This window comes from Argentina silus (assembly GCF_951799395.1).
Source record: "Argentina silus genome assembly, chromosome: 4".
NCBI classification, from domain to species: domain Eukaryota; kingdom Metazoa; phylum Chordata; class Actinopteri; order Argentiniformes; family Argentinidae; genus Argentina; species Argentina silus.
In genome coordinates this window covers 5,864,314-5,890,507 of record NC_139658.1, presented here as the reverse complement: position 1 = coordinate 5,890,507, position 26,194 = coordinate 5,864,314, and the positions used below count along the sequence as shown (strand labels likewise).

General features: G+C 42.5%; 3 protein-coding genes and 1 long non-coding RNA gene across 11 annotated transcripts; 2 read left to right on the top strand and 2 right to left on the bottom strand.

Annotated features, from left to right (window-relative positions):
• The first annotated feature begins 483 nt into the window (after positions 1-483).
• On the top strand, positions 484-8,979 carry il17rc (interleukin 17 receptor C). 8 transcript variants are annotated; one of them, XM_083669078.1, is made up of 16 exons: positions 484-606; positions 1,082-1,494; positions 3,198-3,219; positions 3,308-3,502; positions 3,613-3,713; positions 4,142-4,250; positions 4,477-4,488; positions 4,710-4,837; positions 4,927-4,983; positions 5,117-5,183; positions 5,452-5,684; positions 6,363-6,416; positions 6,535-6,586; positions 6,730-6,825; positions 7,194-7,226; positions 7,431-8,979. In XM_083669078.1, the coding sequence occupies exons 2-16, from the start codon at positions 1,381-1,383 to the stop codon at positions 8,063-8,065; spliced, it is 1,908 nt and encodes a 635-aa protein (XP_083525204.1). In that variant the 5' UTR covers positions 484-606; positions 1,082-1,380; the 3' UTR covers positions 8,066-8,979. The 8 variants fall into 8 exon arrangements, with proteins under 8 accessions (XP_083525204.1, XP_083525203.1, XP_083525202.1 ...); XM_083669077.1 differs by having other exon boundaries at positions 7,428-8,979; XM_083669076.1 differs by having other exon boundaries at positions 3,326-3,502; positions 7,194-8,979.
• Positions 8,980-9,108: 129 nt separating this feature from the next.
• Positions 9,109-11,758, top strand: creld1a (cysteine-rich with EGF-like domains 1a). Its single transcript, XM_083668131.1, has 5 exons — positions 9,109-9,319; positions 9,485-9,568; positions 9,754-9,849; positions 10,043-10,183; positions 10,324-11,758. The coding sequence occupies exons 1-5, from the start codon at positions 9,151-9,153 to the stop codon at positions 10,542-10,544; spliced, it is 711 nt and encodes a 236-aa protein (XP_083524257.1). The 5' UTR covers positions 9,109-9,150; the 3' UTR covers positions 10,545-11,758.
• Positions 11,759-15,575: 3,817 nt separating this feature from the next.
• On the bottom strand, positions 15,576-16,418 carry LOC310803324. The gene is made up of 2 exons (XR_014554176.1): positions 16,057-16,418; positions 15,576-16,020 (listed from the first exon to the last, which is right to left on the bottom strand). It is a non-coding gene; the product is annotated as an uncharacterized lncRNA (long non-coding RNA).
• A 41-nt stretch (positions 16,419-16,459) lies between these two features.
• On the bottom strand, positions 16,460-24,502 carry LOC310803004 (NXPE family member 3-like; the record flags this gene model as incomplete). The annotated part of the gene is made up of 7 exons (XM_083667641.1): positions 16,460-17,349; positions 17,629-17,835; positions 18,378-18,445; positions 19,418-20,202; positions 21,977-22,124; positions 22,570-22,616; positions 24,359-24,502. The coding sequence occupies 7 exons, from the start codon at positions 24,500-24,502 to the stop codon at positions 16,817-16,819; spliced, it is 1,932 nt and encodes a 643-aa protein (XP_083523767.1). The 3' UTR covers positions 16,460-16,816.
• Positions 24,503-26,194: the final 1,692 nt, after the last annotated feature.

Sequence of the window (26,194 nt, the reverse complement as noted above, 5' to 3'; positions counted from 1 at the left end):
CATTACCATTGATTCTGAAGAGGTGAGGTGACAAACTTGTTGAGCAACACAGTGCACAAGGAAACAAACACTATAAAGGGAAACTGTGCCTGGTATGTGTAATGGACCACTGAAATCAACCTAAAATTAAAGTGACACTGTCACCATGTTAACTAATATAGTGAAATGTCCCCCAAGCCCCACTGTGGGTCTTGGCTTTTCTTACTGTAAAGGCAAAGGTTTGTTCTGATAAGGACCAGAACAGCAGGGCATGGACTTTGATCCTGTTGTCTAGGTTATCGTTTTACTATAATGAATGCACTATGATCCTGGATATTACTTTTTGTGTGTTCTTGATACAGTTTTGTGTGTATGTGTGTGTGTGTGTGTGTGTGTGTGTGTGTGTGTGTGTGTGTGTGTGTGTGTGGGCTGGACAAGGACACAGGAGGGTGGGGTTATGCTAGGACTACCTGCTGATGCAACCCTACCAAACCAGTAATGTGGCAATAACTGAAGAGTCATGAAGCTGAAACCTTGGGGTTCAACAGACCAAAGAACTTTTGATTTATAAACTGTACATGCCGTTGAAGAAAACTGGATTTTGCCACCCAAATCTGTAGGCTTACTGTAAGTATTACACCTGTATGCTTGTGTAATTTTAGAACACAATGTAAACTGTATGTCTTACACATCTGAAATATGTCTGTTGTACCCAATGGATTGAAAGTGTTATCATGAGAGAACCATCCTATCTTCAGTTTATCATAAATAGCATGACAACATACGGTGAAGACAATGCCAACTGACCAAGTAGTAGATGTAATAAAAGTTGGATGTTATTTCCAAAATTCATAACTGTAACGTAAATAAGGCCTATGGAATCTTAGCTTTTGTTGTACATTGTATCATGGGCCTGTCTGTCGATATTCTTATTTCCAAAGAATGACCAATCCCATTCAAACATGTCAGTGAGTCAGGACTAGGCTACACAATAAATAGGCCTATAAAATACACTATTGGAAAAAGTTAAACTGGTTTTAAAAGGAAAAAAATGTCTTCCACTTTCAGGAGCATCTTACTTTCTCTCTCTCGTTTCCCACAGGTAATCACCATCTTTTATTCGACACAGCCAGGTGTCTTATTTCAGGACGAATTGGAAACAGTTGAGATTTACCGAAGGCCGGTGACAGGACCGGTTTAACGTGTTTTCCAGCAGCCTCCAGGAAACGACACCGCGCGCAGGGCTGTGGAAGATGTGGGGCATGCTACAGGATTTTGTGTATGGATATAGATACAACTCTAGACAAATGACATTGAATTTCACAATATTTGTAAAGTGAAGTGGTGCCTCGTTGGCCTGCAGCCGGCCTAGCTTTCAATTTCCGCTCTGCGCTGAGGAGAATGATGAAAAGGATGTATTGGTGGTCGCTTGCGATCCTGCTGTCGCTTTCTACTTCTGCCTTCGCATTGGAGCGGATGATTGGATATGACAGTCAACAAGTCATCTGCTCTGAGGTAAATTAGCCTAGACTTAGGTAATCACATTTACGACACCGCTCATCGTCATTCTGACCTCTATGTAGACAATCACATTTTATTATGTTGTCATCATAAATCAAATTTCCTTATTTACAGTATCACAGTATCACCCTCTGTAAAAATCTAAGTTTATTTATAACAGCACAGGATACAGATGTAAACGGTACAATGAATTGCTTGTTAGGGGCAACCTCTCAAACGTACAATGTAAATATAAGGATAGGAATAAAAAGAGAATGATAACAATACACAATAGGCAATAAGGCACAGTAAATTACTAAATACTTCAGTGAAGTACTACATAAGGCAACAGAAAGTACTAATACAATCCATTATAATATAACAGTCAATCAATATACTGTAAGTGGATATACAGATAAATATTATAAATATATGCTGTGGGTGTGTTTGTGGGTATCTGTGTGTGTGTGTGTGTGTGTGTGTGTGTGTGTGTGTGTGTGTGTGTGTGAGCGTGTGTGTGTGTGTGTGTGAGCGTGTGCGTGTGTGTGTGCGTGTGTGTTTGTGTGATGTGCTGGGGTGAGTGCAAATTGTCTCTAGTGCAGGTGAGAAGCAGGCAATGCTGCTGGGCAGCTGGGGGAATCAGTTCAGTTCAGGTCTTATAGCTTCTGTACAGTCATTGCAGATTTGTATTAAATATTTACACCATACATGCTGAATCCCACAAATATTCAATGATTAATAGGCTAGGCGTAAACCTGAAGCTGGCAATCCAGGAATGGCAATATCATACTCTGATTACTCTTTGTCACAAGAAGTGCCTTATTTACTGTACTGGGGTATTCACTTAACCCCAAACATTTGACTACACAAAACCATAAAGCCAACACAGTAATAAAGGCACCTCCAAGGACAAGCTGATTTTCAGCTGACAAGCTGATCTAATTTTCTTCAAATAAATTACATAGGTCTACTTTGTTTCAATTACGAAAATACCCCAGTCACACAGCCTGCTGAATGGGGCACTGCCTTGCATAGGTTGCCTTTCCTTCAAATAAGACATTACACCAAGGTCCCAACTCTGTTGTTAAAGATCCCATGGCACTTATCGCAAGAGTAGGTGTGTTAATGCCAGTGTCCTGGCTAAATTCCCAATCAGGCCCGCGTACTATCATGGCCACCTAATCATCCCCTGTTTCAATTGGCTCATGCACCCCCTCTCCTCTCCTCTGCATCTATTCCCCAGGTTGTTGCTGCAAATGAGAGTATGTTCTCTGTCAACTTGTCTGGTGAAATAAAATTATCAAAAAAATTATGGTGAAGTAAATAGTATATCGCAGATATTCACACTTCATGATGAAGAGAGAGTGACATGAGAAGATAGACGTGGCAAAAAAGGTCTGAACTTAGTCCCCTTCTTGCCACCCAATCCCATAGCATAGTGTGTGGTTTCCATGGCACCATGGTTCATGGATTAAGGATTTTTGGCATTGTCCCAGGCAGCAGAGGGAAGCTGTGTGGCAGGTTGTGGAGAGATGGAATTTCATAGTTGCATAATTCTTTGTTTATTAGGAATTTTGAGTATTTGAGTATGTTAGTTTCAGTATTTCAACTGTTGTTTGGATGAATGGGCAATTACAAAGGTTGTGTATGGATGGATGAGGTATCAGATTAGAAAATTGTGTTAGTGTTGTTTTGACTGTCTACTCGTCTCTCACCAGGGTCTCTCAAACTGCACCATGGGTGAGTTTCTTCTCTCTCTCTCTCTCTCTCTCTCTCTCTCTCTCTCTCTCTATCTCTCTCACATCATACAGAAGCTCATTGGCTACAGTATCTCTCTCTGTCTCAGACACTTGCCACCCCTTGGCTGATCCCGGGTCAGGACCTATAGATGTCCAGGGTCTGGAGGTGCAGGCTGTGCTGTGCTGCACTGAAGACAGTGGATGCAGACCCTGCCTGCTGATCCACACTCAGCTCCACATCCGTCCTAGTGAGGATTACAGTGAGGAGCTCAGAACACAGACAGGTGTGAACAAACTAATGGCAGGATGGAATATTAGGGGGAGGACTGTCTTCTAATGCTTCTTTTATTGCTCTCCTCTATATCCCCCTGCTGGGCTCTCTTTTTTGTTGCAGCAGCATCTGTGAATGTCTGCTGGACTCCAGCAGGCCTTGTGACTCAGTGCAAGAGGGTGAAATTCACAGTGACTGCTCTGGACAAGCAAGATGAGGCCAAGGTATATTCAGTAAAAATAGATGCAATTTAGTTAATGTAACCTGCTTTTCCATATCCTATGAACTGTGTGTGTGTGTGTGTGTGTGTGTGTGTGTGTGTGTGTGTGTGTGTGTGTGTGTGTGTGTGTGTGTGTGTGTGTGTGTGTGGGCTGGACAAGGACACAGGAGGGTGGGGTTATGCTAGGACTACCTGCTGATGCAACCCTACCAAACCAGTAATGTGGCAATAACTGAAGAGTCATAAAGCTGAAACCTTGGGGTTCAACAGACATTTCATTGCTGTGGAGTTTGTGATTTGTCAAAAAAGTGGTGGTTCCAAAGAACTTTTGATTCATAAACTTTGTATATTGCATAAAGTATGTGCACAGAAAACCTGGTGCGTGCTTGCATGTGCATGTGCGATTAATGTCCATCTTCCTCTATGACTCAGCAGGCAAACCTGTCACTTCTGGCCATGGATGGGGTTGACTTCAGCAGTCAGGTGACTGTGTCTGTTTGGCACCTTCACCATAAGGTTGTAGTGCCATCAGTGGATGAAGGTATCAATATTATCATAATAGTCCAAAAATGCTTCTCCTAAACTGTGTGTATATGATGAAACCTTCTATAAGTATGGTAGTTTCAGTTGTGAAATTGTGGCGTCATTTGTACTTTTTTGTTACTATGTTTTGTTAATATGTGAACTGAAGTTGAACTAATTGACATGTAATTGTGTTTGTCTGTCTGTCCTCTTGTACATACATTTGTCTGTCTGTCCTCTTGTAGAGAAGTGTAAGGGTAAGTGTGTTACGTATCTTCTAATCTACACTATGTTTGTTTGCATTATTGTTAGTGCGCTTTTCTTTAACTACACACCCTTTGTCCAGTATTACATATATCTCCTGAACAAAACATTTAGTCAATTTTTTTTTAGCCGTAACAAGTGCCCCATGGCTATTTGTTCTCTTTTGGCCATATTGATTAAGATTGCTCTCTAATTGGCTTGTGTCTCTTGTCAGTCCTCAGACTCAGCACTGTGATTGACAAGGAGAGGAGTGTGGTGATGCTGCAAGTTGATGGCAGGGATGAGGGCAGCACCCTCCCTCTAGTAATGTGCCTAAAACATGAGATGAATGGAGTGTGCAGGGTCAGTGTGGTGCTTTACTGTTACTCCACATGTTTTTCTCAGCTTCCGTCTGTCATAAGAAATGCTTCATGTTGTCTGTTCTGTTCCAGAACTGGAAGGAGATGACCATTCCACTGCACTCTGTCACCCCCTGCATGTGTTTTCAGGTACTGTTGTTATTTTCTGTCTTATCCATTATCAGCTTGGACAACCAGTCCTTTATCAGTCAGCTAATTATAGATACTCCGACAGCCAACTCAGTGCCCTGTGGATTACTCTGATTTTGTGTGTTTTTTCCAGGTGTGGTTAGATAAAGAAGACCAGAGGTCTTGTAGAGCTGTGAGCTGTCCCTTCATGAACCACACTGGTAAATTAGAGGCCCTAATCCTGGCTGTGTAGCTTGCTTAAATCCTGTATATTGTATTCTGTATATTGTGTAAATGACCATTAAAATCTTATTTGCATTTCCATTATAGTTTACTTCCTCTCCTTAACCTGTGTGCAAATCCACTTATATGAGGCAGCGTTATCTGTATATTTGGTCAAGGATATGGCTAATGCATCCAATAGGAACTGGAATGTAATCCGTCTTTCTGCTGAATACTCAACAATAATGTCTATTGTGTCTTTCCCAGAGCTTTACCAGAAGAACGTATGGGAGAATGTGTCCTTTTCTGTAGTCCAGGGTCAGATGAACAGTGGTGGTTTCATGCTCTCTTGGAACCTGTCTGCCCCCTGCAGGGTGAAGGCTGAAGTGTGGCCCTGTCAGAGGGATGCAGGCATGGCCAGCAGCGGGTGCAAAGAGATAAAGGGCTTCAGAAGGCATCTGTCAAATGTTACATGGAGGGAAAACTACAGGGGACACTGGGTAAGCATACAGATTCATTGGGCTTATTTGACTTCAAAATTAAATCAGACTAGAATTCAGGCTAGGCTAGGAACAGGCAGGGGGGCATTGTATCTGTGCAGTCTCAAGTTGGACAATGAAGTACAATTCTGACTGCAGGGCTTGAAAACATCGCAGTGACAACATGATGGCTATGAAATCTTCAATAAAACATCTTATGAATTTTCCCCACATAGCACAACCATCAACTGAACATATATGTGCAATTAATATATCTCTCAAATACCATAATCATTTATCTCCTACCACAGTCTACATATTGCAGCATATAGGGCTTTTCCTGATTCAGGTACTGTGCACATTCATGATTGGCTATGGAAAGTGTCTATCACAATGAAGGCACTCGCTGCTTCCTGCAGTCTGAGAAGTAACTGCGGGGATCCACTGTGCCTCGTTCTAAAAACTGTGTGAACCTCAATCTCGAGACTCTCGTAAATCTCAAACAGCCGAAATGTTTGACTGACAGATCGGACAGTCGGACAGATTTTATCCCCATCATGCAACAGGTGACAGCCGCTGATCAGCACTGTACATCGCTGGTTGGAAACTGCTCAAAATTGATCCTTTTAAACATGCTTATTTCCTAATCAAACCTCATTATGTCACATGTGTTGAAGCTGACAAGCATTTCCGTTTCAGCAGATGCCAGGAGTGTTTGAGGATATCAACCCTCGGCTTGCACTGTGTGTGATGGTAAGACACTCCTGTTGGTTGACACTTGTTCTTCAGATGTTCCCATTTTTCCAATGATCTGAACTCATCATAAATTAAATGTGTATGTTTGTTTGTGCATGTGTTTGTCTCCAAACAGGTGAGGGTACAAGGAATGGACAATGAGCTCGGCCCTTTTTGTCCAAATGACAGTTAGTATTTTAATGAGACATGCTTTTTAATGTAGCTAAGTTAGTGATGGATACATTTTTGTTTGACTTATGAGGCTCTTGAGGCCATATTGAGATTGGGAATTGGAACATACAGTAATAATGTCTGGATCTTTCCCTTCCAGTCAGCAGATGGCGTTGGAGTGTCTTTGTCCTTGTTATGGTGCTTTTGGTTGGCCTGGCAGTGCTTGGATTCTATTTTATTCGCAACACGATGAAACGTGAGTCTCTATGCTGCTTATGCTACACAATACAAATGGCAGGGAAAGAGAGAGAAGGCCATTTTTCTCTCCAGCTCTATGTATTTCCTCCGACTCCCACTCCTTTCAATGACTGCTTTCTTGTGTACTACATTCAGGAATTTCGGCAAACACACAGACATACAGACACAGACACATGCACATTCATACGCATGCACGCACGGAAGCACACACACACACACACACACACACACACACACACACACACACACACACACACACTTTTTTTGCGATTCAAAAGGGACTCTTACTGGAACTGAAACAAAGGGCCTCAGTGTTGATAATCCTTATGCACTGTATTATATATTGGATGTCTGTCTCTCCAACAGGATGGGCATGGAAGTGGCACTACAATGGAGCAGGTTTTTTATACTACTCATATTATAACTATCAGTCTGAAGTAAAGGAAATTAATATTCATAAGAATAGTCATTGGCAAAAAAATGTTACACGAATATCACAAACTCTTACTTTTGTGTGTGTGTGTGTGTGTGTGTGTGTGTGTGTATGTGTGTGTGTGTGTGTGTGTGTGTGTGTGTGTGTGTGTGTGTGTGTATTTGCAGCAGCTAGGAGGGGGCATGTGGTATTGCTGAGTCCCCCAGACATGGAAGAGGCTGTGTCAGAGCGGGTGTGTGGACTGGGTGCCTCCCTGTGCGCCCAGGCACTCAGTGTGTCTGTTGACCTGTGGAGCCGGGCTGAGCTGTGCTCTCTGGGCCCCCTGCCCTGGCTGCACTCCCAGCTGCAGCGCCTGCACAGCCAGGGGGGGCGGGTGGTGCTGGTCCTGACCCATGCAGCCTGCAAGAGGGCAGAGGAGTGGACCCTGCAGGACAGGGACAGAGCCCAGGGGGAGGATCGGGGGGAGGCAGAGGACAAGGGACTTCTTCAGGACTCGTCTCCATACTCAGACGTGTTCAGTACCGCATTAAACTGCATTAAGGCGGACAACCAGCAGGGCCACACTGGAGAGCGCTTCCTCCTGGTGCACTTTGAGTCACACCCTGCTCAGCCCACTGGCGGGGAGAGGGGTCTACCAGACCTGTTCCAGGGGCTGCCCCTATTCCACCTGCCCTCCCAGAGCCAAGCACTCCTTTCAGAGCTGGCCTTGGGGGCCAAAGCAGCTGGGGGTGCTAGAAAACATTTGAGGACAGAGGGGAGGGGCAGGGTGCTTCACAAGGACTGTCAGAAGACATTCAGGATTTGAGTAGAGGCTCAGAGGGCTGCCTACTGTACGGTTGGGGCTGCCCTACAAATGTGTTGTAATGCCTTAATTTACTGCAGCCACACCCACCCCAAATGAGACTGCATACTGTACACTGACTATGTAAATAAGCTGTATGAAATTAAATAAAACAGTTGATACTGTTGGTATTAAAATATATTTATTTTCACAATGAATGTTGCCACAGCAGAAAATACTCTCATGAATTCAGGCAAGTCGGCAAGAGACAGTAAATATCCGTGGGAAATGAATGCATTTGTGTGCGCAATCAGACACGCAGCCTTGCACGGCTATAAATAAGGTCGTTATCGTGTGGTGTGTATAGCCTTCTGATTGGCCCACAGTCAGTGTAGTTAGTCCCCCTTTTGCCCCTCGAAATACTATGATTGGTCCAGGGAAATGTCAGGGCAGATGAGACAGAAAGTGCACTTGATTGACTCTTCTGGCGTGCTGGTAGAGTCGAACTGCTACCCCCAAACCAATAGAATGGTTCCAGAAGTAAAAACCTCGTCTACCGGGCGCCCCAGGCGACAAGATCAAGCGCACTTGGAGAGATCCGTAGGACTAACGGCAGCCCGAGATCCGTCAAAAGGCGTCCCATAGCGAGTTGCGAAGTTTGGTAATTTCTCTGAAGTTTGTCCTGAGTTTGTTTCCGATGACTTGTCATTCACTGTCAAAGTTATAAGAAAACTCAAAGGTAAAGTCAAGAGCTGAATTATATTGTATTTGTATACCGTTTTTAAAGGTTAAGACATTTGTATACACGCCATGTACCATTTAATAATCTCTTATACTGTTCTCAAGTTGCACTTGAGATATTTTGGGGATATATTTTGCCATGCTTTCTTGTTGTCACTGGAAGGTTGCCAATGCAAATAAAGTTCTTCTTACTCTAATTTTGATTCTAAACACTGTACTTTCTGTTTATCAAAGAACACACACCTTATTTACAAAAAAAACAAAAACAGAATTGGAGCTACGAGGAGTCACTCATTGAATACACTTTGCAGTCTCTGTTAGAGAGTTCAAGTCCCCTCTACCATTCTCTCAGTTGCAGGCAGGGAGTGATGTGGACTCGCTGGTCCATCTTGCTGGCTGCTGGGCTGTGCTCAGTATTGTCCCAGGGGGTTCAGGTCCACGGCTGTCCGGATGCCTGCAAGGAGTGTGCGGGGCCTAAGAATGACCAGTGTCTGGAGTGCACAGCAGGCTGGATCCTCCACGACAACACCTGTGTAGGTGAGCAGAACATGTGTGTGTGTCTGTGTGCCTGTGTGTGTGTCTGTGTGAGGTAGATACAGGAAAAGAGATGAAAGACAAACAACACAGACAATTGTCTAAATATTGTTGTTTGTGTAATTATTGTGTGTATTAATGCATGAGATGTTGTGTTTTGTGTTGCAGACATTGATGAGTGTGGCACAGAGTTGGACCAGTGTCTACCCAGCACTTACTGCTTCAACACAGAAGGCTCCTATGAGTGCAGAGGTCAGTGCTGTCTGGGGTCAGGGGTTAGGGCCTCTATATTCCTCCAGCAGACTTTTCTAGTATTACCTCTGACAGTATTTTCACCATTGGGAATCAAACATTTTCCCCCTGGTGGTACCGAATGCTCCCCTTCACAGTTAGTATGAGTTTTGTGTGGATAATGAAGGTCTCCTTGTCTACCTCAGGCTGTGACCAGGCATGTGTGGGCTGTATGGGCAGTGGGCTAGCACGCTGCAAGAAATGTGCCACTGGATACAGACTGACTGGGGTCAAGTGTTTAGGTACGTGTTGGAGTGTGTGTGTGCCTGTGTGTGTGTGTGTGTGTGTGTGTGTGTGTGTGTGTGTGTGTGTGTGTGTGTGTCTGTGTGTGTGTGTGTGTGTGTGTGTGTGTGTCTGTGTGTGTGTGTGTGTGTGTTTGGCTGCTTTCTGATATGAATGAGATGCAGTAGGTATTGCTCTCTCTGTCTCGCCCAGATATAAACGAGTGCAGTGAGAGGGTTCTGGCATGTTCCGGGCTGGATGAGATCTGCACTAATGAGGAAGGCTCTTTCCGCTGTGACTGTGCTGAAGGGTTCAGCCGCAAGGACAATGTCTGTGAACAAAAGCATCTACCAAGTGAGTGATCTCAGCTGAACACAAATATACACACACACACACACACACACACACACACACACACACACACACACACACACACACACACACACACACACTTTCACATAGGGATATATTCAACTCTCTGTCTCCCTCTGCAGGTGGCCATCAGAAAGGTCTGTTTGAGAACATCCAGGATGATGAGGTGGTGGTTCTGCAGCAGATGTTCTTTGGGGTGGGGCTCTGTGCTCTGGCCACACTGGCTGCTAAGGGGGACATGGTCTTCACTTCCATATTCATGGGGGCCGTGGCAGCCATGGCAGGGTACTGGCTCTCAGACAGGGGAGACCGTCTGATGGACAGCTTCATGAAGGGAGGTTAGAGCTCCAAAGCTTCTACAAGGACTTATTATCATAGCCTGGACATGCAAGTGATCATTGGCATTAATCGACAAGACACACTGTTGAACACTTAGTTTGTTGTTTGTTTTGGTGAATTAGGATGTGCATAAAATATATATATATATATTTAAGGGATCATACACAATATTTCAAAAGGACATAATGAAACCAGCAATCACTTACAGATATCCGCATTTTCCTGACTTACAGTAAAACAAAGTCTCACTTAGACAATACTGCATTTGAAAAGCTTTATAAACACTACCTTGCACAACTTCAAATGTACAACTGCAATACCATCAGTTTAAAACTTCAAAATAAGAAACAATATAAGAAACGATATTCCAAAAAAAATAAAAAATATTGTAGGCTTTTATGTGTGTATGTATGTATGTATGTATGTATGTATGTATGTATGTATGTATGTATGTATGTATGCCTATGTATGCAGATGAATGTAGGTAGGCCTACTGTGTGTACGTATGCATGTCTACATATGTATGTACAGTATGTATGTTAGCAAACTGTCTCCTTAAAGTCTTCATTACTCTCATGCAAGAAACACAATATTTTATTTATCTTTTATACAGCTCAAATTAAGTTTACTGAAATTAGATATCTATTCATTATTTTCCCTATTGGCTGACAGGAAACGATTAAGAGTTGATCTGACCTTTCAGGTGTTGATTAGAGATGACATGTTGTATGATTATTCCACACACAGCTAGTAGGACCAACACACTGAGGACGTGGCGCCACAGGAAACCACTTGACTCTGATAGAGAAACAAGTTTTCAGGGTTAGATAGATATCCAGTTACGTTATGTTGTATTCATTGTGAAGGATGCAATGCATTGCCACTGTATTCATTCGATTTCCAGTGATGGGGAAACGAAGCTTTCTGACGCATTGAAGCTTTCCAGACAATTGTGTCGAAAATGGGTTCATTACTCGAGGCTTTGATCAACATCAAACCTGTACTATTCTTAGTAAAGGATTCATTAATTTTAGGATTCCTTAATGCATTAGTTATCTATATCTATATATACTGTGACCCAACAGTTAAAAGTGCCACCTCTAGATGGCATAGGGAACACATAATGGACTACACAAAATATTTTCCACTCCAAGCAATGGTATCAAATATGCCCAAACCTAGAGAGGATCCAGTTAAACTCCTCCCCCACACCTTTAAAACAGTCTTTTCTAATTGGTTTGCTCCGGGTTTCACAACAGTTGTAACCTTTTGTACATTTGCAAATAGATTTCATTAAAATGAAGAAATGTTGTGGTTATGAATATGTATTGGTGATTGTTGATATGTTCTCAAAATGGGTGGAAGCATACCCATGCAGTAAGGCAGATGCCACCACGGTGGCTAAAGTGCTAATGAGAGACATTGTTTGTTGATTTGGGATACCTGGGAGACTCTCCAGTGATCGAGGCACCCATTTCACTGGACAAATAGTGCAGGAACTTTGCAAAGCACTGATCAAATTGATCAGAGGTTCCACTGCCCTTACCACCCCCAGTCAGCGGGAGCAGTAGAAAGGCAAAATGGAGTACTAAAAAACAAACTAGCCAAAATCTGTGGTGAAACCAGTCTTAAATAAATGCAATCCCACTGCAACAGATGCAATCCCACTCACACTGATGGCTATGTGGTCAACCGCAAACAGGAAAACTGGCCTCTCACCCCATGAAATTGATGGGGGGACCACTAAGACTTCCTTTGTCTCCACCCTTGTCTCCCAAAGAAATGGACATCCATAAGATGGATGACACTATGTTATAATTATGTAGTGAACTAACATGTGCCATTAAGAGTGTCCACCACAGGTCATAGCAGCACTGCCAGAACCAGCAGGGGCAGACTGCCATCCTTACCAACCGGGTCATCTGGTGTACGTAAAGGTCTTCAAGAGAAAGACCTCCCTCAGTGTTGGATGATCAGATACAAAACTTTCCTCTCTCATTCTTTTGCGTCAAGCCATGTTTTGTTTTGTGTTGTGCAGGGGTGTAGTGCTATTGTTTTGTGGGTGTTGTGTCAGTATGTGTTCCTTGGTCAGATAGTGTCCCTCTCCATTAATAGTGGTGTTAAGAGGTATCTAAGGCAATGTCACCATTGCATTCCAAGAGTTGTCATTTTTAAGAATGCTTAACATTAATTATTTAATTCAGAACATTAATTGATATTATCACAATTTGTCAATTTAACACCAAAATTCATAAAAAAATATGATTTGAATAATATAAAATTACAGATGCAATCAATAATAATGTCATCTGCAAGAATCAGCAGTGTCTTACACATGAATTAATTAAAAATATGTGTATTTTGAATACATATTTATATTCATACAGCCGAACTGAAGTGCATGGAAATATCTAAATCACTGTTATAATATTTACAAAATGTAAAAGGACATAATATGTTTGACAATCAGTCAATAATCATAATTGCAAAAGTTGAGTAATATACCATTAATATTCATGGTATCATCAATAACTGTAATTAATCATTGTGAAAGTGCTTTCGATGACCAAGTGTCATCAGTGTAAGCCACTATCATTGTTATTTTACAATCATTTTCATTAGATTACTCTTAAAAACAGACTTTCTGTCAAATTGGGAACACGATCTGACAAGGGAACACTATCTGACACGACACCTGTCCGGTCCGCTCACCCAAAATACATTTTGTTGTCGTACTATACTATGCTACTGAGCATGCCCCGACACTCAGTGGCGATGTTTCAGCTGAACATATGGCAGAATCATTCGTGCTATAATTCATTAGTCTATCATAATTTGAACAGAGGGTCTGGGAGTTCTCTTCCAGGAAAATGTGGTCTTCTGCAAGTGCATTTCATGCAATTCTACATAGTTTTAAGCAACATTTTAAGCAACATAATCAGCAGTTAGCTTGCTACCGAGCCATAACACTAACATAACACATAACCCCCCGTTATCCTGCATGGAATGCGTTTCCCACCAGTGTCAATCAAGTCCTAGCACGTTTATTGCAGGAGTGCACAGGGAGGGTTGAGCCTTTAGGCACAGGCCTTAAACATGGACACACCACACCCACACGGTGATCATAGAGATTATCCTGTCTGTATCACCTGGTACCACCCTCGACCGCAAGGCTTTGCAGAGGATGGTGAAAATGGCCCAGTTCATCATGGGCCGTGAGATGCCAGCTGTGCAGGACATCTACTCCGGGAGGTGCAAGAGGAAGGCCGGGAAGATCATCATGGACTGCAGCCACGCCAGCCACACCTTGTTCTCTCGGTTACCGTCTGGCAAACGGTACCAGAGGACAGCTTCTACTTTCTAGTATTGCTGCTACTATATTTATCTATCCACTCCATTATTGTTGTTGTTGTTGTTTCTGCTGCTACCTCTACCTTATGTTATTGTTTTATTATTACTTCTTTGTTGCACTGTTGAGGAGCTAGCTTGCCCAAAGCGTTTTATTACGGCTGTATTCTGTGTATATGACAAATAACCTTTGATTTGATTTACTGAACCAGTTTTCACCAAATCAAGGGAGTAAAGAGAGACGCTCTCAGGGTGGATATGGCTATGGCTGGGATGAAGGAGAAGCATTATTAATCGTAGGCCTATTTCAACTTGACATGGTCAGCCCCCAAACCCCTGCACGATCTCTCCCTCTTCCACCTCGACTGCCCGCCTGGCACCGCCGCCTCTACGTGGATGCAGCGGCCGCGCCACTCGGTCGCGGCTTTTCACTGTCCTGGCGCCTGCTGGTGGAATAAGCTTCCCACCACTGTCAGGACTGCAGAGTTGGATAAAGGTGTCTGCTAAATGCCATAAATGTAAATGTAAATGACATGATGGCCTATCATTTAAAAACTATTCGTGAGAATTGTTCACAGAAATATTTATACAAGCTCCGTTCATCATCCAAGTGCTGTGCACCAGCCCCACTACACCTCTTTATAGCGCAGGCGTAGGCAAGCAAAATGGATAGTTGGCTAGGATTTAATACATAATAGAAAAACCTGAAAAACAGCTAATGTAAATCAAATGTAAACCAGGGAAAAAAACGTCCTTGTACTCAAGCAGGCAAGATGTTTGTTTCTCCCTGTACAGCCAGGACGTTACGTTGACCAGGCGTTATCGCTGATGGTGCTGCAGCTGGCGACAGGGGACCAGGTGTGGCTGGAGACGCTGAAGGACTGGAGTGGGGTTTACGCCAGCAGTGAGGACTACAGCACCTTCTCCGGGTTTCTGCTCTACTCAGAGAAGCCCTGACACTGGGTCCAAACCTGTCTACCCTCCTGTCTCGACAGTGACTATACTGTACCCTGTACCCCTTCTATATCATCTCTGTTGAAACACTCACCTCTCAATGTACTGCTTCTACAAACCCAGCACAGTCCCACTATCCATCCCTCACAGCACCATGGGGCAGACCTGGGTCCAAAAAACAGCGGCTGAATTGAGTCCATCTGAGTGCAACAATAATAGTTCTTGTGATTTCGGAATGAATATCTTTCGTTTTTATAGTCTCTTTTAGTCCCTCTATCTATCAGGTTCATTCTTTACAGAACTTGGCTAATGGTAAGTAGATTCGTCTAGTCTCTAACCACCTTCATCCAAGTGTCTTCCCCGCTACCGCCCAAGGAGCATTTCACTGTGACCTGTAGCGAAATATGTTCTAGGGCCACACCTGTTAACAATGGCTGTTCTCTAAGTGAGATTTCAGTTATTGTGGTTGCTAGAATTATATTTAGGAGTATCTTTTCACTTCAGGGAACTGTTGCTTTGTCTTACCAGAGTAACCTTTTAGAACCTTGATGCATGCTTGTCCTATCTTTTTTCATTCTTCAAGAAGGTTTATTGCCCCACACCAGGATAGCTAACCTTCCATGGGTACTTTAATTACCTGTGTTACGCCCAAACCCCCTGGTGGTAGGGGACCGCCGGCGCAACACAGGACAGTGAGAGCATGAACGAAGGAGACCAGTGACAACCAAAAATCTGTTCAATAATAATTTATTTGCAGCAGCACGGGACACAGAGAACAAGACACAACACAGACCCAACGCCCTGAGCTATGCAGCGACGACTAAAGGAAAAACCCCAGGAAAAAAACTAAATCTAAACTTATAACTCAAAAACAACCCCAAGGCTAACCCCCTAAACTAATCCCCATGACCGGCGCCGAAGCACCTAAGCAAAACAATACAAGGGTTAGTGTCGCCGCTCCATCTGATGTACTAATACAAGGGGTACCCTACGTGTGTGTGCAGGACAAGATGTAAACCTGCAGGTTTGTAACTAATTACCCTACCTCTCGAACTCTGTGCCCGGCTGAAAACAAGGTTAACAAAAGGTAAACAAACTGAAAAATAAACAAAGTGAAAACTCAGGAACATAAACTACATCCTAAACAAAGTATCAAAAAACAAAAGGAGAGCTGCCACCTCTCTAACTTAACCAAACCAAATGAGGACTGCCACTCCTCTTGAGGAACCAAACTAAATAACTTAAATAGAGTGTGGTGTGAGGATTGATGGATCCCAGCTGCCAGGCATTCCCACTGATTCACCTGACAGGAGGAACCTGCTGGAACACAAGAGAGAGAACACAAACAAACAAAACACCCCAGGTCTAACAGAAAAAGACCTCTCCACCCGTAACAACCTGTCACTTTAATTACAGCTTTCAGGAATTTATTGAAAATTTCAGCAGGATAGGGCATACAGTACAGCAATACAGTGTGTCTAAATCAAAATAATAAATATCAAATTAACAGTTCTTTGTCAAAATATACAACAAAATCACAAAAATAATCTGGTTGGAAAGAGAGTAAATGAACTGGCATGCCTTATCTAGCCCCCCCACCCCCCCCCCCCCCCCCCATCAGCACAAAGTCTGTGTCTATAATGTCCTGGCACAGTTAGTCCCCGGGTTGTTTGTCTTTAAACTTTCGTTTTCTTCTTTCAATCAATCAAAGATGAAGACTAAAGTGATTGTTTTTAAACTTTAGTTTTCCTCTTTGATTGTCTTTGAACGAGTAGCAGTGAAACTTGCCCCCTAGAAACCCTAACCCTAGAAAATCCAGTATCGGTCAGGCTCTAATTGTAATTGTACACATTCTCATTCTCACATCCTCATACTGTGCTGTTAAAGTAAATGATGGCAACCTCTACCCAACATTTTTTTTTTTTACAACTGACACTCACAATACAACTTACTTACTAACTTAACTTAACTCTATCACTGTGGGCAGACAAAAGACAGAAAGAAGTCTACCTCATTCTGGACCACAACATCAGACGGGTGGATGTTGTCTGGGGAGTAGTGACACGAGGTCATCTGCCAAACGTCAATAAGCACCACAGGCAATTCCCTAAATATCACCCGGAGAGCCTTGTCGAGCTGCCAGGAGAGCCAGTCGCTGCCGTACACATCCTTATAGCCCGTGTTGGCTGACTTGATCACCACTAATGTTCTGGGGGAGCGCCGCAGCAGGGCAACCACGGCCCTACGGATGACCACCAGACGGTGCACGTACACAGCCAGGGGGTAAGTGGTGAAATGGGCCCAGATGGTGAAGATGAAGACAGTGTGTTGGCCCCCTGCCAGGCCCTCCAGCTCCCTGGCAATGTAGTGGAGGTCAGCCCAGGGGGTCTTGGTGGTCCGCAGGGGTAGGCCGTGGGCCCGCCAAATAAGGCGGGTGTTGGACTGGGTGTCAACAGCCTCCAGGGGCCCAGATTTGTCTGAGGTGTGAAGGTCCAGGGATTTCAATGCTGATAAAAGAGAGATCATATAAGTTAAACTCTTGTAAATTAATTTGCCAGATAGAGATTGGTAGGAGTGCTAAGGAATGCAATAAAGAAAGGTATAAAAAAGTGGAAGAGCCATACTTTTTGTATCTGTATTGCCATATGCTTTAACTATGCTAGATTATTGCCCAGCCAAATAAGATTTAAGACTAGCATATCACTTTCTAAGACAAATAAATGACATCATAATGTACAACATATACTGTAGGTGAATAGATCTGCAGACTACAAGCTGTATCGTACTTGGCACAGTTTTCTTCAGGTATTCGAACCACTGGCGTAGGGTGGAATCTCCCATCATTAGGATCTGTTTGTCTTTGAGGCACCCAGACACTAGATCAGCTGTGGGAAACGACCGTGCATCACACACCATCGACGTCCAACGATCCTGGAAGTAGAATCCTGCCGGAACTGGGGTCTGTAAACCTGGTTGGCATTTTGTATGTGATCCTACAAAGACAAGCATTTATTATTCTCAGACCCTCTTTCTGAAGTCTGGGTCAGATGGTAGGCCTATGGTACTCTACAAATCTAGGGATAGGAGTTTTTCCAAACCACATGGTCTGACCAGTGAAAAGGTTTTTGTGGTCAGGTCTCTTGGTCATGAAAAACTCAAAGTTAATAGATCAAGATAATGATTGAGATAGCTCTATGACAAAATACACACTCATACAATGTTATGTTATGTTACTGAACGCTACACCCTAAACCACACCCTGTGTAACATTGTTCACCACCATTCTGTGTAATGCATTGTGTTTCTGAGCATCAGACTTCATATACAAAGACCATCTCCTGTATTCACAATTAGTCTCAGAGTAAGAGTTATGATCTAGGATATTTTCATGTCATCTTAATTATTATGATATAAAAGGCAAAACTGATCCTAGATCAGCACCCCTACCTACTCTGACTACTCTACACCCCTACTTCTTTCTCTGTGGTTGGAGGCGGCTCAGTGAGAGAATGAGTAATATGTGTTAAGGACTTACGGATTTCATTGACCTGTTGCTGGACATGGACCACTGAATCGTCACCTGGTATTATAACGTTGGTGGAACTGGAGAGAAAAGCTGCTATGTTACAATCATTTGAAATATCTACAAGTAACTAGAGGTGTTCTAGACTTCCCTTAAAATATTCCCCCTTCCAAATCACAGGAATTACAACTGCTGAAAACAAAAAAACAATTAACATCAGGCTATCCCCCCTCTCCATGTCCTGTACACCAGGAGGTGTAGGACCAGAGCCTACAGGATTATGAAGGACCCTCACCACCCGAAAAACGGACTGTTCCAGCCGCTGCGGTCAGGCAAACACCTCCGCTGTCATGCAGCAAGAACAGAGAGGCTAAGGCTGAGTTTCTTCCCCCACGCCATCAGAATCATCAACGATGACCCCACCAGTGCCCCCATCAAGTCACTCACACACTCACTGACATCATAACACATATGCACACACATAATCATCCATCTGCTGTTTATATTGCTTACTGCTTATACTGTTCATATTGTTTATTGTTTATACTGTCCATACTGTATATTTTTAGTACTTCTATTTTTATTTTATTTTAAAACTTATTGTATTGTTGCACTACTCTGTGCTACTGTCACTTTTGCATTTCACTGTATACTTGTATGCACGTGACAAATAAAGAATCTTGAATCTTGAAGGCTATACTGTAAAAGACAGCCATAGGTAAACATTGTTTTTCCTATTGAAATGCGTTACATTTTTCTCCTCAACTCATGTTTACAGTAAAAACAGTTCAGAACTAAATAAGATCATAGCAAATATAAGAAAATGGTGGTCAGTTTTTTTTAGGTTTGAGAATGTACTCTGATGTCACCTTGTAGTTTTGCAAATTCCAAGTGTATGGTGGGTTGGTTCCCAAGTTAAGATCTTGCCTTGGGGCCTCAAAATTCCAGGGCATGTAGTCACATGTTCAATGTGTTATGCTCTAAGCCACACACAATAGCTATATATATAGTCACACTAGCCTATATATAGGCTCATGTTGCAAGGCATGTACCTTTTAAGGAGGGCTGTTTCCAGCTTGGAGAGTATAGCCTGGTATCCCCCCATGCTGTGGTAGATCAGTGCTTGGCAGGGGAGGGAAGATGGCCGTCGGCAGAACCAGTATTCCCCAGTGACAGGCTCTCTGTACTCACAGCAGCACTGCGACCCATTCCCCACCAACCTAGAGCTCCTCTGAGCGTTGCACCTCACCACTTCCTGCTTGTCGCCTTCTTTAAAGTGACCCAAGAAGTAGACCTTGTCAGGGTCCTGCTCCCTCTGCCGGCTCAGCACCTGGACCGCCTCGCTGGAGTGCGTCAGGCGGACAGACACCCGGGCAGCTCCGGGCCAGAGCAGGTGCAGACGGGTTGTGTAGGTGCCATTGCAGTGGTCTATCACGGCTCCATAAGTGCTGGCCTTCAGCTGTGTGTTATACAGCTTGGCTTGGAAAAAGTCCCCTCCATAGGTTTTCTCCCTGCTGCTGGCATCTCTAGCAACCACAGTCACATCTACATACCCTCCGACTGTGTGGTCTGAATTGGAGTTGACAAGAGAAAAGAAACATTTGGTAGGGTCTGTGGCCTCCTGCGTGGATGAGAGGGCTTGAGTGGGTAACGGCCACTGTAGTTCTCTCACCAGAGATTCCCAGTCCTCAGTACTTATTAATGGGTCATTGGTTGATATGAAGGTCCTGTTGATGGTGTCATAACAAACACTCTTGGTAGAGGGAGTGCACTTCAATTTGTAGTGTGCATATGGAAGAGGTAAGATGTTCACTAAGCTCTGGTGGTGTTGAAATACCTAGTGGGACAAAAGACATACAGAGATCAGTAAAGTCAGATTACAATAATTTCACTAATTAATAATCCCCTTATAAAATGTCAGCTTCTTTGAGGATTTTATGCAGGGTAACATGATTTGAATTTGTCGTCAGGACTTACTGATAAAACATAAATGCTGATCAACAGAATGACTGATGCCAATATCAGTAGCTGCAGTCTTTCCATTCTCATTGTCTGTTGGTAGATTAATTCAGTCATGAGAACATATCAAAGTAAAGTGAAAAGTGAACAAAAATAAAAGTCCTGGCGGACTGGTGCCAGGACAATAATCTCTCAGCAAAACCTGTCCAGCTGTATCACCGCCTAGTATGGCAGCTGCACCGCCCTCGGCCGTAAGGCCCTGCAGAGTGGCGAAAAGCTGTACAGGATATCTACTCCGAGTGATGCAAGAGGAAAACCATAAGGCTCAAATTCAGTCAAATTCAAGTCCAGTTCAGCGACATCCTCCATTGACAATGCACTTTTACACTAGGTTATTTATTCTTTTTATTATCTTTTTATTGCATTGACATTGTTGATTGCATGTCATATTGTTGAAGAGTTGCTTGCCCCAAGCATTTCGTTACATTGAATACCCTATATCCCTTGTAATGACAAATAAACTTTGAATTGAAAAAACCTAAGTACAGTAATATAGACAAGTTGTTGGTGAGAGGCAATGAAATGTCTAGAGTGAATACAGGTCAGAACTGAGGTGTACTGCATCGGTTAGTGTAGTTGAGCAACTTCAAAGGTAATGTTGAGCAACTTCAAAGCTGAGAAAAAGCTGCTTTTGAAGCTTATTCAAAAACAGGCCTCCAGTAAAAAAAAAAGTTACTTATTCATCCATTATTTACTAGGGCAAAACAAATGAGATCCACGAAAAAGCTTACTGTAGGTGGAGTGAGTGGTAGCCTATTTGCTTAACCTCACCCCAGGTGTGTGCTGTTTGGATTTGTACTCCAGACATGTCAATGGAACGTCTCTGGTAGTGTGATGTTGCACAATAATACATAAACTGTTCATAGACATACATAGAATAATTTATGTACATAAAAAAAACACATAAACACATTCCAACAATTGACATATCTCGCTAACTTTTTAAAACAAACCACACACACACACAATTTAGATATGATTTGAAATCATATCTAAATTAATTCAGCTTGGTTGAAGATAAACAGTCAATCAGTCAGGTATGCATAATCAGCTAATGAAAAAAGGATCGGCTGGAATCAGTTAGTAAAGAAATGTTTGTATGTTCATCGAATTTGTTAGATTATACAATACACAACTGAATAGTCTATAAACGTCATCCACGCACTTAATCATCCCTGAAAAACTGTACGAAACATATCAAGGCATATTTGACAATTAAGTATTAGATAGCAGGTTTAAATTGATTTTCTATAATTTTGTTAGGAAGCTAAGCCAACCGGATAGAATCCTCCTCTATATAGTACGGGACAGAAAGAGAATTTGCCAAGTGTCGAAATAAAAATTACCCCGCAAAGTTAACTCACACTGAATGGTGGTTGTCGGGCATGAAGCCTGCTCAGTGTGCCTTCCAAAAACGAACAAACGCACTTTTAACTACTCGACGGGTATACAGTATAACTTATATATTTTGAAGTGAATTCTAAACGATGGTTTCCGTAGTATACCGTATAATATATATGTATATATAATTAGAATTCACTTCAAAGTCCTACTCGTATGTATTGCCCTAAATGGGCTGGCACCCATCCTACCTTACTGATTCGCTGACAATATACGCCCTCAAGAGCCCTCAGATCCTCTGTTGATGGCTTATTGTAGGGTAGGTTACTGTCAAAACCCCAAAGAAAGTTGGTGATGCGGCATTTATTAACTATGCCCCTAAACTGTGGAATACGGTACCTACGGAAATCAGGGAAGTAAACTCAGTAAACATCTTTAAGCGCCAGTTAAAAACCGATCTCTTTAATTTAGCTTTCAATTAGCATTTTATCTGTGCTGCTATCTCTGCTGATTTTATTGTATTGATCAACTATCTATGCAACTAGATTGAGTGATGCTGCTTTTATTGTATTGATTGATTATGTTATAGTTGTTTTTGTTTTTAATCTGCTGTTGCACTGTATTGTACAGCACTTTGCTGATGTTTTGGTTCTCGTTTTTTAATCTGTTGCTTTTTTCTTTCTTTTGCACAGTATTGTACAGCACGTTGAGCTGCATTCTTATGTATGAAATGTGCTATATAAATCAAAGCTTATTATTATTATGCTAATGTTGAATAGACTCTGCCATTGGAATTACATTGGGAATTTAATATAGCTTGACTGTTCGCCTGCATTTGATTCACCCTCCACTGTGTCCCAGTTGGACACAGATGATAGTTGAGGTGAGCACCTACAATTATCCCAAATGAGTCAATACCAAGCCTGAGAATGTCAGAATTGACATATTTGGTTTTTGGTCAAACTACTTGTGTGACACATGTATGCCTATTAATTTATCCAAAATTATACAGAAATTGAAATGTTTGTTTATGTTTGTTTCATATGGCCTCCCATCTGAAAATAAACACATTTCAATGGAGGAAATAAAGTAAACCACAATAAATCAATTTCTTGTTTTTATTTGTCAAGGACCATGCACAACTGGTATATATACACATACGTAGATACGCTTATTTTCATCAGCTTAAGTCCCTGGGCAGACAAATATATTAGCACAAAAAAACATTCACACCTATGCACAGCGGCATAGGTGTGGCAGACAGATACACCCCGGAGGGGGTTTCTGTTTGCTTTATGCTGCAAAGGATTGTGTTGTTTGTGAACTCCTGACCTATGTTTTTTTTTTTTTATCTTATAAAAGGCATTCTGTAACTGACATCCTTATCACATTTGACAGATTCCTCTGACTGTGTGATCCTTCTGCAGAAGCTTATTCAGTAAAAACTTTCAAAGACAAGAACTGGTTGATTCATTATGTCAGATTTCCACCACATAGGTAAAACAGATAATCCAGTAAGAGGTAGGCAAGGCAGGGTTCGGTACACAGATAATCAATCAGAATAGTAGGTAAACAATCCGTCAGGGAGATGGCAACAGGGAACGTCAGAAAAACAAGCGCAGATAAAAAAAAAAAAAAAAACGGGAATACAAAAACACCAGGAATAATCACTGGTAGGCTTGACACAAGGGACAAAGACGAACTGGCAACGAGACAGGGGAAACACACAGACTAAATATACAGGGAATGATGAGGAACAGGTGAAGCCAATCAGGGCGGGGTAGACGATCACACAGGAGGGAAACACACAAGGGCAGGTGGTGAAGTGTCTCGAACGAAAGACAAGGTGAGGGACACAAAAATAAACAGGCAACAATAAATGAATAACATGAAACAAAGACAAACAAACTAAGGAACAGGATGAGATGTTACATTGCCATGACTTCTAGTTTGCTTTAAAAGGTCCAGTATGTAACATTCAAGCTTTCGAAAAGCTTCCTCATGGTTGTATGACTATGTTTCCGATCAGGGAATTTACGCATTTACAAACACTATTTTGGTGCGGATAAAAGGCTTGCATATAAACATGTTGTTACTGCCAGGGGTGTTCTAGTGTTATTGTCAGGTTACACATTTTTGTATTTATTAAATTGTTTACAATTAAAATGCTCAAAAAGAAGCATGAAGTAGCTTTTTTGCTTATCACAATTTCTCAAGCCAGCAGACTGGGCATGACGCTCACAAATTTGATTGACAGTTTGCATTTTTGATTGAGAGTTCAAGGTCTTGTGTGTGGGATACAGTGCCGCACACTGATATTTATTGATAACTATTACAGCGTAATGATACTCTGATGTATTGAGGTTCTCTTTGTTTTAGGCTTGTAACGAGTCCCGTTGTGAATTTGTGATGCTCCTTCAGTAAATATTATATTGTATCTAAAGCCAAGTCTTCAAGTTGTCTGTTATACCACAATATCAGTAAGTCCGCCGGTCACAAGAAAGTAGAATATGGTGTTAGCAGTGAGATGCAATTTCTTGCAAACACTGAGTTTATTTTACTGATGACTGTACTGTATGTGCCGCTTTGTCTTTAATGTTCAATGCCTCTGGGTATTTTGACATGTAGCCTACAATGAGCAGGTAGAACTGACCTTTTATTTCGAAGATGTCAGCTGCCACTTTCAGACAGGGGAGCTGAGGAATGTCGCGTGAGAGCAGCAGCTCTTTCTGCTTTTCTGGGTTGAAACTGCTGGCATGTCCCACAGCCTTGACCATTTGCTTCTTGTCTGTTGCTGTCGTGGAAATTATTCACCACGGTGGTCCAATTCAGTATTCAAGAACAGATGAGACTAAGAGTCAAAGGTCTTATCACACAATATAAGTCTTTATTATGGTTGTAAGCAGAGAGTCATACCATACAGAGTACAGCATAGAACTCTGAGACGCAGGGGGGCGTATCCAGGACACAGATACAGATGTTAGTGATTTGAACACATAGTTCTGAAGAGACGCGAGATGCTTCTAAGAAACTAGTCAGGATCGGTATTTTGGTTTTGATCTGTTAGATTAGGTCTGTTTTCTCCTGTATCCTATTTTCAACCTTCAACACTTGTCTCACCTAGCAACAATACTCAGTAAATCCCCACAACTTGGCCAGGTACATTGTTACAAGCAATTCAAGCAATTTTCCAGGTGTGTAGTCCACATTGGGATCATACCCCTGCAGTTATAGGAACATTCTCAGAAGTCTGGATGGGGCTTTCCCTCAGCCTCCAGTAGCTGGTTGAGAGTGGTTTGGAGTCTGTCCATTACTGCTAATGGTATTTTCCTACAGCCATGTATGATAGGTGTTACCTCTGGGTTCACATGGGTGTGGTGCTCCCCAGGAGACTTCCCTAGACCCTGAAAGACTGAGGAGTGTTGATCAGCTTTCTTTTGTAGCTGGAGACTTTACGCTCAGTGACTCAACTCTCATTACCGTTTCATCTTCTCACACACTTCTCTTCTCGGATAGGTGTGGATGAGTGCTTGGTTATGTAGAATGGTAGCTGGCCTTAGTTTTGGGTGTGATACACTGCAGTGGGGCTATCCCTTCTGTCTTCAGTCTCATTCCTCCATAAGCATTGTGTTTGTTGGCTGCATTTGTGTTTTACCTCGCAGTGTCTTAAATGTTTGCAGTGGCAGGATGTTGGCCTCGGCACCTGTATCCAACTTGAACTTCACAGTTACATTGTCAATGTTTATCTCTGTTTTTACCACACTTGTGGCAGGTGACTCCATACGCTGGACATTGACGTGGCTGGTGAGCACACTTCTTGCATGCGTTCCCTCGTGAAGTATTCTTCCTCTGTCTACATAAAATGGCTGTTTATGTCTTATTTTTCCAGTCTTGCATTGTTTTTTTCCCTGTATACTGCATGAACAACTTGGCAGCTGACCAGCTGCGCCCATTGCTTGAATCTGTGTTTTGGCTTGTCTCTGCAGATGTCTATGGCTTTCTCACGTTTGAGTTCTAGTTCCCTTAAAAGTCTCTCTTTAAGGCGCTGGTCATTTATGCAGAACACAATCTTGTCTCTAATCATGTCACTCTCCGATCTGCCAAACTCACAGGCTTTGGTTTTCAGCCTTAGCTATGTCACATATGTGTCTATTGTAACTGATTCAGTCATTGCATGAACCCAAAACTGATGCCTTTCAAATACTACGTTCTTCTTAGGCAAACAATACTCTTTAAAAGCTTCAAGAGTGTCCTCAACTGTTTCTCCATCCACATATAGGTAGTGTATTATACACTTCTAGAGCGTCCTCTCCTAATGCGTGCAACAGAATGGCTACTTTCATATTTTGTTCCCTACCATCTGCGCCGCTTGCCGTTAAATATATCTGGAAGCGCTGTTCCCATCTTCTCCAGTTTATTCCCAAATTGCCTGTCCGCACTAGCGGTGGTGCTAACTTGTATTGATCCAT